General features: G+C 41.4%; 1 protein-coding gene across 1 annotated transcript in view; it reads left to right on the forward strand.

Annotated features, from left to right (window-relative positions):
- Positions 1-11,935: 11,935 nt before the first annotated feature.
- Positions 11,936-12,835, forward strand: part of SH3GL2 (SH3 domain containing GRB2 like 2, endophilin A1) — an 86,379-nt gene continuing 85,479 nt past the window's right edge. Inside the window, exon 1 of the mRNA XM_042877448.1 lies at positions 11,936-12,060. Within this exon, the coding sequence (XP_042733382.1) occupies positions 12,016-12,060 (45 nt within the window). The 5' untranslated portion in view covers positions 11,936-12,015. The remainder of the gene's footprint in view (positions 12,061-12,835) is intronic.

A 12,835-nucleotide genomic window follows, 5' to 3' on the forward strand; every position in this document is an offset into this window, starting at 1 on the left:
AAAAAAAAAACTAAGAAGGATTCTCACATGTTCAAAACTCCTATGGGGCACAGCATTTCAGCACATTTTAACTCCACCACATTAAAGATTGCTTTACTCTGAAAGGAACATTTTTTTTCTTTCATATTCATATTGTCTGGTTTCAAAAAGCCTAATAATTCTTTTCTCGAAGGATGGTATTGTAGTGCTGTTGTCTTTATCAGCAGTCACAGCCCCCATTGCAAAGGCATATATGTATAGAGAAAGAGAGCACTTTGAAGTTATCTATCGGTGCTGAAATTGCTCTTACCTCAAAGTGGGAAGTGGGCTTTTAATTTGAAATCCAAACACACCACCACAAAGTTTGTAAAGGTACAGGAGTAGAAATGAAGGCAAACAAGGCTTCATATATATGTTTGAAAAGAAAAACCCCAAACTCTTCTTGCTCTTTCTTTGTTTCTAGCTGAAAAATGTAGGTGCTTATACACTGAAAACTGGGTCTTAATAAATTTGCAGCTGGAAAACCATTCTCTTTTTTTTTTTCTTTGGAAAATCATTGAGATTGAGACCGCTGCAGGCATCAATGGATATAGTTTTGAAAATAATCCTGGATTTCTGACTCCATTTTGGAAATAATTATGTCCTTTCTCAACTGGTAGTGTGTTATTTCTTTTTCTTGGTGAATCTGTTTTGCAGATAGTCTTGCTTCACCTACTAAGCAAGACAATTTGTAAATCTCAGTCTGAAGGATCTCCATACACTCACTTCTATATTTTGTATGCAGAAAAATACACCAATATTTACCGGTATTTATTTGACAGAACCAAGGATGTGAATGTCTTATTAGTGAGCTGATAGGAACCAGACACAAAAACATGAAGATAATATTTGGAGATGCTAATTCCTCCAGCTTAATTTTGGAAGGATCCTGTAAGCACAGACATTTTAACGATGGTTTTAGGAAGATTTTGTTATTAGCTTCTCTAGTTTCCTTTGTCTCAGTCCTGAGAAAGAATAACACCTTCCCAGTACATGCAGACAGCTTTCTACCAAATCCTTGTGGCTGAAGGGAAAGAACTGGGAAGATCGAAGGATGAATGTGGCACACAGATACAGTTAAATCTGACATGCAATGGAGTGAAAAATGCTGTTGAGAAACAAAGGCAATACATAACATGGCAGGCACCAGATCAAATATCCAGAGAAAGAATGATTACGTTAGTATAAAGAGAAAGTAACAAAATGATTTGTTCAGTGAATGAGGAACAGGTGGAAATATGAAGAATAAAAAATGGCTTTCCTGACTGTCAGTTACAGCTTTGAAATTTTCCTTGGATCTCAGGCATCCACACAGACCGGAAGGAGCGGTCCTTGAGAGCAGCCCTGCAGAGAAGGACCTGGGGGTCTTGATGGATGAAAAGCTTAACATGAGACAGCAATGTGCTCTTGCAGCTCAGAAAGCAAATGGTATCCTGGGCTCCATCAGAAGAGGGGTGACCAACAGGGACAGGGAGGTGATTGTCCTCCTCTACCCTGCTCTTGTGAGGCCCCATCTGGAGAACTGCGTCCAGGTCTGGAGCCTCCCGTACAAGAAAGACAGGGAGCTGTTGGAGAGGGTCCAGAGGAGAGCCACAAAGATGATCAGGGGTCTGGAGCACCTCCCCTATGAAGACAGGCTGAGGGAGCTGGGCTTGTTCATCCTGAAGAAAAGAAGGCTGTGGCATGACCTCATTGCAGCCTTTCAGTACCTAAAGGGAGCCTACAGACAGGAGGGGAATCAACTCCTTGAAAGGGTTGGTAACTGCAGGATAAGGGGAATGGTTTTAAGTTGAGGGAGGGAAGATTTAGATTGGATGTCAGGGGGAAATTCTATACAGAGAGTGTTGAAGTTCTGGAACAGGCTGCCCAGAGAGGTTGTGGATGCCCCGTCCCTGGAGGTGTTCAAGGCCAGATTGGATGGGGTCCTGGGCAGCCTGGTCTGGTATTAAATGGGGAAGTTGATGGCCCTGCATGTGGCAGAGGGGTTGGAGATTCACGATTCTTGAGGTCCCTTCCAACCCTGGCCATTCTGTGATTCTGTGATAATGGAGAGATCGCTCAGAATATGAAGATCTGGATTTGGGCTTTTTGTAAGGACTCCATAGAATAACAGTAGTACTTGGCCCTTTCCCAAACTCTATAAATAACTCCAGAAAGCACAATGCCAAGATTTTGGAAGTGACATAAAATAAGAACGTGTTGAGAGCTATAGGAACCAAGTAGCAAAGATTTTGGCCTATTTTTTCCTTTGAGTGCAGAATCACAATATACCACTGAGAGATTTAATTCCTTGGTGACAGTTATGCTATAATACTTCCATTCTAAGCAGGTACTCTAATTGTCTTAATATGAGATTTTAGTTCATTAATGATTGTTTGCTGTTAATGTTAGTTCAGTGACCTTAAGCAGCTTGAGCTGAAGATATTTATAGTCTGGCACTGCCTGAAGTCTTGAATGTTGAATGGGAACACTGTAAGTGCTTCCTTCAGTTGTTCATTTCTGACTATCAGCTCAGACTCTTGGCACTCTGGCTCTTGGCTGGCCTATTTTGTCTTGTATGCACTAATGTTGACAGCATATTTAAAATGACATTAGCAAGCATGGACTGATGACAGTACAGAGCTACATTATCCTAGGCCTTTCCAGTGCAAGAATTTTAAAGCATTGCAGAAGAGGCAAGCGCAGGGCGGTAGCAATTTAAGCAGTTCTAAAGACCCTAATGGAATCTGGTGAATAAAAAACAAATAGAAACGTGTATCTAAATCTTTTCTCTGCCAAGGTGGACTAAGGCAAGTCACTGCTCTTCAGAAAAAGGAGCTGAAGAAATTGTTCTTACTGCTTGAGTTAGTTCAATTCAGAATCTTTTTGTTTGTTTGTTTGTTTGTTTGTTTTGTTAGGTTTGTTTTCCTTTTTTTTTGTTTTTTGTATTGTTTATTATTATTGTTTTCAGATCTATAGCCTGACCAAATGTCAGAGGAAGAATTATGGATTAACAAAGTCAGCTGAAGTGGCTTGTTTAAAACCATGTTCTTTTGTGTTTCACCATCTTCAGGAACGTAGACTTTAAATGAGATTAATCACAATTAATTTTAGGCAAGTACATTGTAAAAAATCTTCATTTATTCCGGTTGTCTTGTTATTTTTTAGAGTCGAATTAGAGAAATGCTATACGTGAAAGGCAGTTCTTGCCATCTGGAAACAGATAGCTAAGTCAGTTAACTTCTGCTATAGAAGTAAACATTTTATTTTTTTAATTAGAAAGAGAGTCAGTGGAGACAGTCTAGATGTCTTTTCTGCATATATCTGTACCAGATTTATGGCTTTGATAGCAGGAGGCCTGCAAGTGTTGCCTCTGTGAGACGAGGAGGTGCTCCTGCACCAGAACAAATGGACATACTTGGATGGAACCTGCAGCCTGTGGAGGACCCATGCTGGAGCAGTTTGTTTCTAAAGGATGGATCCCATTATACAAACTTATGCTGGATCAGATCTCGAAGAAATGCAAACCTTGAGGAAGATCCACATTGCAACAGTTTGTGAAAGACTGTATGCTGCAGAAGAAACTCCATGCTCCATCAGGGGAGTATGAGGAGAAAAGAGTACCAGAGGCAAACTGTTGTAAACATAGAATAACCCCTGCTCCCCATTTCCCCAGCCACTGCTTAGAGTTGAGATTGGAGTTGAGCTTCAGAAGGATAGTAGAGTGGGTGAGTATGTTTTCAGTTTTTTGACTGTTTCTCACTATTCTGTTATAATTTTAACTGGCAGTAAATTAAATTAATCTTCCCCAAGCTTAGCCTGTTTTGCTTGTGGTGATTACAAAATTACCAGCCTTATTATTGGTGAGGGATCTTCCTGTCTTCATCTCGATCCATGAGCTTATTTATCATATTTTTTTACCCCATCCTGCTGAGAAGGGGGAGTGAGAGAGGAGCATGTCGGATACCTGGCTGCTAGCCAAGATTAACCTGGCCTAGGTTTAGGCGAGAAAGGCAAGGACTAGATGAGAAGAAAATCCTTGAATGTTCACAATTTCTTTTGTTTTCTTGCTTTAAGTATGATATGTTTACATGAATGGAGAATGTTCAGTTCTTCCTATCAGATTTCCCTAGCCTCCAACAGTGTAGCATCTTCACATAAGTCTGATTTGTACATCGCTGCATGGGTTTAGATGTGTAACACTACTACTACACAGTTGAGGAAAACTATCTCATTGGGAAGCCTGGTAAAATGCTTTTGAATTTGCTAAATATTGTATCTTCGGACTTTCTAATCCACAGCTGGAAAAACAAGATAAACCAAAATAAAACCGGGTGAGAATATATATATGCATATATATAACCTGGAGACAGATGTACAGATTTCTGACTGGCATCATGGCTAGGCTCAGAGTCACAGAGAATGGAGTTGAATATGGTTGGCATTGGGTTACCAGTGGTGTTCCTCAGAACTGGTATCAGTTTTCTTTAACATTTTCATCAGTAATTTAGATGAGGGATTGAGTGGACCCTCAGTAAATCAGTAAATTTGCAAATGACTCTAAGTTGAGTGGGAGCGTTCATCTACCTGAGGGTAGGAACCTTCTGTAGAGGGGTCTGAATTGGCTGGATTGATGTCCAGTTGTATGGTAGTCAACAAGATCACATACAGGATTCTGGACTTAGATCAGCACATCTCCGTGCACTGTTACAGGCTTGGGGAAGTGTGGCTGGACACTGGCATGGCAGAGAAGGACCTAGGGGTGTAGGTCAACAGTAGGTTGAACATGAGCCTGTTAGTGTGCCCAGAATGGCCAAGAAAAACAATGGCATCCTGTCTTGTATCAGAAATAGGCCAGTAGGACTACAGGAGATATTGTCCCTTTGAATACAGCACTGGGAAGACCATGCCCTGAGTACTGAGTTCAGTTTTGGGCCCCTCACTACAAGAAGGATTCTGGGTTGCTCAAGAAGAGTGAGAAAGATGGTGAAGTGAAAAGAAAGCAAGAGTTTTGAGGAGTGACTGAAAGAATTGGAGTTATTTACTATGGAGGAGAGTGAGAGTGACCTCTTTGCTCTTTACAACTACATGTAAGGAGGACGTAATGAGGTCAGTGTTGGTCTCTTTTCTCAGGTAATATGTGAAGAATGTGAGGAAAAGGCTTCAAGTTGCACTGGGAGAGATATAGACTGGCTGAAAGGAAAAAATTCTTTATGGACAAGATGGTCAAGATTGAAATGTGCTGCCCAGGAAAGTGGAACAGTCCTTTTTCTTGGAGATATATGGTAGGAGATATATATATGACTGTGGCATTAACCATCATGGTTTAGTGATCGAATTCAGTAGGAAGGGTTGATGGTTGTACTTGATGTTGGGGGTCTTCTCCATCCTAGATGGTTCTATGAGTCTATGATTCTATTCTATAAAAGAGTAGAAAGATGTGGTTAGAGACTGAAAAAAAGTATGGTTCTGGAATTATAGGTGAAAACAGATGTCAGTCCCCACTATAGCTGGATATTAAACTTTCACGTAAGGAGATTCTTATGTTTGAAGAGAACATGTATCAGAGAATCCCAGAGATGATGTTAAGAGTTAAATAATAGGTCAGGCAATAGTCAAGTCTTCCTTAAGCTGCTCAGGAAAAGATAGTTTTAGACTTTTGCAGAGTGCTCAGTGTTTATTATTTTCTCATTGACTTTCCACACCCATTTGGGGTATTTAGATTCATTTTTTAGGAGTACTAAGCACATGTACAAGATTACTGCTCTTCTGGGGCTAATGAATCTAAATACCATAGTCTCTCTGAAAAAATGTGCTGCAGTAGAAGTCTATTGTCTGTCCCCATGAGCCTCTGTCTCCCCTAGAATGCAGTGCTGAAGAGGCACAGGAGCTCTGCAAGTTTCATCCTACCTGCTCAGGCTGTGTTGTTTCTCTCATGCATGGATAGAAAATGTTATGTGAAAATGCCCCTTAACTATCCCATAACATTTTGGTGAATTGTCCTGTTTTTTGAGTGGAATATTTAAGAAGCCCTATAGCAAAGAAACAGAGGCTGTAGGAAATAGAGGAATAATCTTTGTTTCACAAGTGTGTGACCAGAAATGTTTCTTCTTATTGTAGTCAGTGTCCATGAGAAATTTGTTCCTCACCTGCTTTGTTTTTCTAGAAGTGGAAAAAATTGTTCCTTTTTTATTTTACTTTCTAATTTAGCCTTGAGGCTAGCCCAAACTATGATTCCCATTCTATTATATAAACCAGGCTCATTCATTGTATAATTTATTTATACACTGCAGATGCATTTTTCTGTACAAAATCTATTATAACTTTAATTTAGTCATAGAAACAGAACAAAAAAACACTACAAAAGCCTCTCCTGCTTTCTTCTGGGCTGCAAAAAGATGGAATATTAATGATATTCTTAGATGAGAGAAGTGTACTGGTTACTTAAATAATGACAAGGAGTCTGTAAAGTGAAAGCAGTGTGGCTGATGCCAAGCACTGGAATTAACACTGTTTTATGTTCTCTCACCAAAGGTGATTTTATTTAATTACAGTAATTAAAGCAGGTGGAAGAACTTGGGACATCCAAACCTCATATTAAAATTGTTTTTTATAGTACTAAAACCAGTAAATGTAAAAATGTTCACCTTAACAGAGTGCTATGCACACTGCAGAGGAGAAGTCTCTTCCCAGCTTAAATATGGCTCAAATACTCAAGATGCATATATTTATCATTGAGGTCTTTGACTCAGTACTTGGCTGAGCACATAGCATTCCTATGTGTTAGTTACTGCAAGACTTTTACTGGAGATGATAATCCATTCATTAAAATATAAAATCAAAATTAAATTAAAACAAAACAAGTGAATCAACAAACCAAAAAAGACCCACAAAGCTTGAAAAGGAGAGAGAGGGATAGAAGGTGACCCACCAAAATCAGTGTTTCAAGACGGTCTTATTTCAGCTGAAGGCTTTGAATATATCATCTGCTCTTCCATTGCCTCTGATGTCCTTCCTCTGACCTCTTACATCTAGACATAAATCTCAGAAGCCATCTTTCTGCACAGACTAAAAAATTGCTAAGTTTCAAGCTTATGGAGCCATATACTTGCATGCATGCCTTATTCCTGTATTAAGGAGCTCTGTGAATAGCATCTTTAACATCTGTGATCTTTACAAATAACCCATGCCATGAGTGCCAGATAAGTCTTCTCAGAATATCAAATAGGCACAGATGGAATGGTCTCTCAGCTTGTGGACAAGCATATGAACAGTTGGACAGAAAATGATCTTAATGTTTTCTTAATACAGTTATTATTGCACATATAACAGCATAGAAGAACCAGTCTGTACCCAAAACCACACATTGATCCATGGTAATTCTGTGAAACATACATATATGGGCAAAAAATTGTGCATTTTCTTCTGATAGAGATTAAGAGCTAATGGCACACCACTGAATCAAAAATCACTATTTCAGTGACTGCTACAGAGCTAGAACTGCTTGTTTTTCTTCAAATGTCATGTTCTTACATCATTTACTATGAAGCTGTTTCATGCTAGCTGCAGTGACAATTTAGATCTCTGAAGGTATTTTCACCTTAGCAATGTGAACCCCACTTTAAAGTACCTTCGCTGTTCCCTAATTCTATCTTGAATTTCTGTAATTCTCTCTCATTTCATATGTTTGAAATATTTTGGTCCCTATTAACGAAGCTGTGCTTCCTTGAAAGAAATCTCAAGAGTGAGCAGAAAGTTTGGAAAAACTGTCTATTCACTGATTCTCAGAACTTGTAGTCCAAAGAGTCAGAAGTTTCTTCAGATGGTCTATACTTAGTTTATATCTGCTGAATAGAGCGATTCAGTTCCAATGAACATTCTGCAAGAGCCTATAATATGCAGCCTCAGCATATTCTCCTGGAATTCATTTTTGAATTCCTTAGGCTCAAGTACATTTTCCTAATGCTTTTGTTTCATTTTTTTCATTTTTCATTACATCCTTTTGTGTGGTTGAAAATGCTATTTGGGTTAGAAGAAAAAAATTTTTTTTAAAAAAAAAAAAAAAAACAACACCAAAAACACAAGAAAACAAACAACAAAAAACAAACGACACCAAACTTTAAGATGGAGCCAACAGCCAAAAAATGTAGGTCGAATTCTTCAGGATCTCCTACTATAATTAATCACAATTTTTCCATTTCTTTCACATGATGACTTTCAGAATGAAACTAGCTATATCACCTTGCTTAGCAGCAACAGACAATTTCTAAAATACATTCAACTTGCTCAGAATTTGAATGCGAAACTTACAAAGAAAAACTCAGGAGACAACGGTGAAATTCTTTCTTTTAACTAAAGCAGATTCAGTTCATACTGTCTTTAGAGCCGATGCAGCAGATTGCATCTTCAAAACGTCTTACGTTATGAGAAGAGCATGGGGTATACTCTACCTCATGCCACTGCCAGAGATGCCTAGATTTCTGTATTTCTAGAGGCTGAAGTCTTCTGGAACTCTGCTATGCATCTTGATGTCCTGACAATGGAAATTAGATCAAACTCCAAATCCTATATGTGAGCTACTTGTCTTTCCCTTTTATTCTCTCACTGTAAAGTAGATTTAAGCTCCTTGGAATAAAACATGAGGAAGAACCTGAGAATTAAGGTAAGAATGAGTGGACAATATATGAGAAACAGCACTGCAGAAGAATAATTGAAACGAAGATTTTTGAGAAGAAGAAGGATGTGTTAGTTTGTCTACACTCAAATGAAGTACCGACAACATCAGACTGAAACGAAGGTGCAAGCTGAATGGAAACAAGTCTTAGAATGTGTGTTAAATAAAATATTATCTATGGTCATGTTCAAGCACTAGTGGAATTCTTGTTCTGCCATGAGGCTTCAGATTTCTACTCCACTGAGCTGCAGATTGCTGCATTTTATAAAGAATTAATGCTGCTATGTAGCTAGCTGCAAAGGATTTTACCACCATATTTTGCTGAAAAATGCAGTTTAGATGGCTTATATTTTGGAAAAAAAAAAAAAAAAAAAAAGAAGAAGAAGAATTAAAAAAAAAAGAATAAAAGTGAAAATCCATGCATTCCACTACAGAAAGCCAAAGTAATGTTCACTCCCATTAAGTTCAGTGTCCACTTGTAAGAATTCTGAAAATAAGACAGGAGCTTAACATATCAACTATTTCAAACTAACTACTTCTTTGATCATCAAGTAGGACTTTTATTCTATTATTTCGCTTTCTATTATTTCATTTATTTTGCCTGTTTTCTTCTTTGCCTCCTTTAAAACAAACAAACAAACAAAGAAAAAAAAAAAACAACCATGAACAATTCACAAGAGGGCAACAGGTGAGATGGAGAAAATTCTTGTTATTATAAATTCTCTAGAATAATATAATTATTTAGAGTATTAAAAGTGCTTCTTATATGATCTTTACCACACTATCAATATTTACCAGGTCACACAACAGCTCTTACATAATAAAAAACCCTCTTTCTCTATCATATGAGATATTTTCCATGTATTACTCACTATAATGCACTATTGTACTTGCATAACAAATTTAACTTAGTTTTTGCTCTTCATATCAACTGGTAACAGACGCACACACAAACTGCTAGAAGTAGCATGCAGTTCTAAATTTGCAAAATCAAGTCTGTTTTATTTTTCTTATCTAAGAAAACAGTGATTAACAACCCAAAGTCATGACACTGTGCACAAAATCAGGATTAAAGACGCACATAAAAAAATACTGCATTTGGATTGAATATGCAATGATATTTTCTTAATTCATTTTTGTATATGTATCTTGTAAAGAAATACAAATACTTCAAAATGAGATACGATACAATACAAGCAAGCACCTTGTTATTGCTCATTACAATTTATTAAAAACAGAATTCAGCTCTCTGAGTTCAAAGCATTATTCATACAGATTCTTGAAGAGAAGTCATAAATGATGGGACAGGCGGTAGAGCTGACAGTAAACAAAGCTTTCTTTGACAAATGTCAGCATTTAATTTAGTCAAAGCAATTCCAAGGCTGTTGAGACTGACAGGCATCAACTCTGTTTGAAGCAAGAAACTACTTTGAGCTTTCAGAAATATAGATGTTCTTTAAAATTATAGTGAAAAGCATGAGTGCAATTAAAAGCGTTCACCCATGTGAATAGAAATACACAAGACAAATTAATCAGGGCTTCCCAGCTTCTAGTTGTGCTGATATATAGATGGGCAGCATACCTGTGATTTCAATTAACTTGCAATGGGAGTTTCAGGGGTACAATATCTAGAGAATGACACCATGTACTTCTGCATACCACGAACTGGATGTGGCAGACCACATTGTCCCTCAGTTATATAATTCCCATGCAAAATATTTAACAAATTGTAGAATAGTCTTTTGAGGAGTGCTCTCCAGATTAGTGATCATGGCATCGAACTGCCAGACTTCCAGATGTGTCTGGACAACACTCTCAGACATATAGTCTGAATTTTGGGTGGTGCTGTGTGGAGCCAGGAATTGGACTTGGTGATCCTTGTGGGCTCCTTCCAATTCAGGATCTTCTATGATACCATGACTAGCACAAGAAACTTCCTTGTACTCCTCACCTGTCATCTCTGTACGGTCTCAAAGTTCATCCTCTAAAATAATACTAATACTAAAATGAATGGACGTGTTTCATTATTGGTGCTGGACTAGATCAGAAGCAAATGCCTCCTACTGTGCCCACGAGGAGGCCATTACATTCTTCCATTCTGCTCCCCATGAGCACAGAGATGTTCTTTGTTTGCCACTCTCTATGATGAACAACGCTGGTGATGCTTCTGAAAGCATTGATGTGACTTGCATTCACAGTCCTTTCTCCTACTGCAGTCCCTTACAGAACCATGATTCAAAGTTGGGCACTGTGGAGACAGCACTGTCCCACACCTCATGGGGCTAAGGTGATACGTAGGCTTACACAGTGCCTGTTTTGCTTTAGGTGCACCAAGCATATGTGCTAACGCCGTGGCAAGTCCACATGCAGATTAGAAACAGCTACAGCTATTTCTCAGAATGTTTCCATCCTATCTCCTGTGAACCATACACCATATACCATATATAGAACCATACTACCTAGCTGCTGTGGGTTGTTAGCAGGGATGGAGCTGCCAGTGCAGCATGGCTGCTTTCAGCAGATGCAACCTTTCATCCCAGCTGGGCTGAGATGCAGCATACATACACAGTGGTTGGCTCAGCCTGCAAAGAAGAGTTGTTACATTTGGATCACACTGCTTGCACTGCTTAGGCTTTTCCTGGCAGAACTAACAATGACTGTTAATTACTGTTCTGCTAGTCCGACCAAACTGCTAAAGCACACGTTATTGACATTTATTTGGGTTTGATGCTCTTTACCTTCAAGCCAACAGTCACACCAGCGTGCCAGCAGTGGGGCAGGCTGTAAGTTTGGCTGCCCGTGTGTCACTGGCATCGCAAGGGAAAAAGAACACACACACTGAGGGCATACAAGGAACCAGAGCTTTCATCGTCCCACTGAGGCCAGCCAGGCCTGAAGAAGCGGCACGCCAGCACCTGCACCCAGTCCCAGGTCTACTTGTCCACCATCGCCGCCTGCCCTCGCCCCAGCCGAGGCGAGTTGAACGGCGTCCCCGCTGGGCCGTACGGGACGAGAAACAAACGGCACAGGACCTCGGGATGCCGGCAGAATCCCGCAGCCCGCCGCCTCCAGCCGCGCGAAGGCTGCTCCCGCTCAGCGCTGCCGGGGCCGGTGGCGGGGCGGGGCGGGGCGGCCCGGGGCCGCGCGAGGAGGCGGTGCGGCCCTCCCTGACGTCAGGGCGCCCCCGCAGCGCGGCCGCCGCCTGACACCTCCCAGCGCCGGGCGCGCGGGGCTGCGAGCAGCGGGTAGCAGGCAGCGGCAGCAGCTCCTCGTCGGCGGGACCCCGGCCCCATCGCTCCTCGGCACCGCTCGGCTCCGCTCGGCTGCATCGCGCCGCCTTCGCCATGTCGGTGGCCGGGCTCAAGAAGCAGTTCCATAAAGCGACCCAGGTACCGCCTCGGCCCCCCGCGCCGCGAGGGCCGTGCGCGGGTGCGTGGAGCGCGGATGCGTGGCGCAGTCCGGTGCGCGGCGCAGGTCTGGGTCCGGCTGCCCAGCCCGTACCCGGCTGCACGGGCACGCTTGGGCGCTTGTGTGAACGAGTGTGCACGAGTGTGCGTGGTGCATGTGGTGTGTGGGCGCGCGGTGCGTGAGCATACGCGGGCTCTCGTGAGTGCGCGGTCCACGAAGTGCCCCGCAGGCTGCCCCGCCGCCCCAGCCGCACCGCGGTGCGGAGCGGTGCGCAGGTGCCGATCCCTCAGGGGCTGGCTGGGCAGCTAGGGCAGGTGCCCGAGTGGGCGTCGGACCCGTTCTGCGGGCTGCGCGCCGGTTTTCCGTCGGCATGGCTTTAGGCTGGCTTTCTAAATCAGACCTTTTTAAAAATTATTTTTCTCCCCTCCCTTCCTCCCCCCCTACCCACTCAGGGTACAGGCAAAATCTGAATAATGAGATTTGGTCGTGTTGCTTTAGGCATGGTGTGTTACTGCAAGGAGGTCAGGATGGGTGTTTCACCCGGCTTCAATTTGTTTCGTAATGCAGAATCTGTATGCTGTAGTCCGTAAGGGTACAGTTTCTGAACTGAGCTTGGACTTGGTGTGCTTATCTGTATTCCTAGATAAATACAAAATGGTTTCATAGAAGCCAGGGGAATTTATTCGAATTTACAAACTATAGTCTGAGACTGGTGTGAGGCTCCATTATTTTCTTTGCAAGTAAGTACAGAACTCC

Source organism: Lagopus leucura, unplaced genomic scaffold, assembly GCF_019238085.1.
Source record: "Lagopus leucura isolate 7727_CA_CO unplaced genomic scaffold, USGS_WTPT01 Super-Scaffold_100018, whole genome shotgun sequence".
Taxonomy (NCBI): Eukaryota; Metazoa; Chordata; class Aves; order Galliformes; family Phasianidae; genus Lagopus; species Lagopus leucura.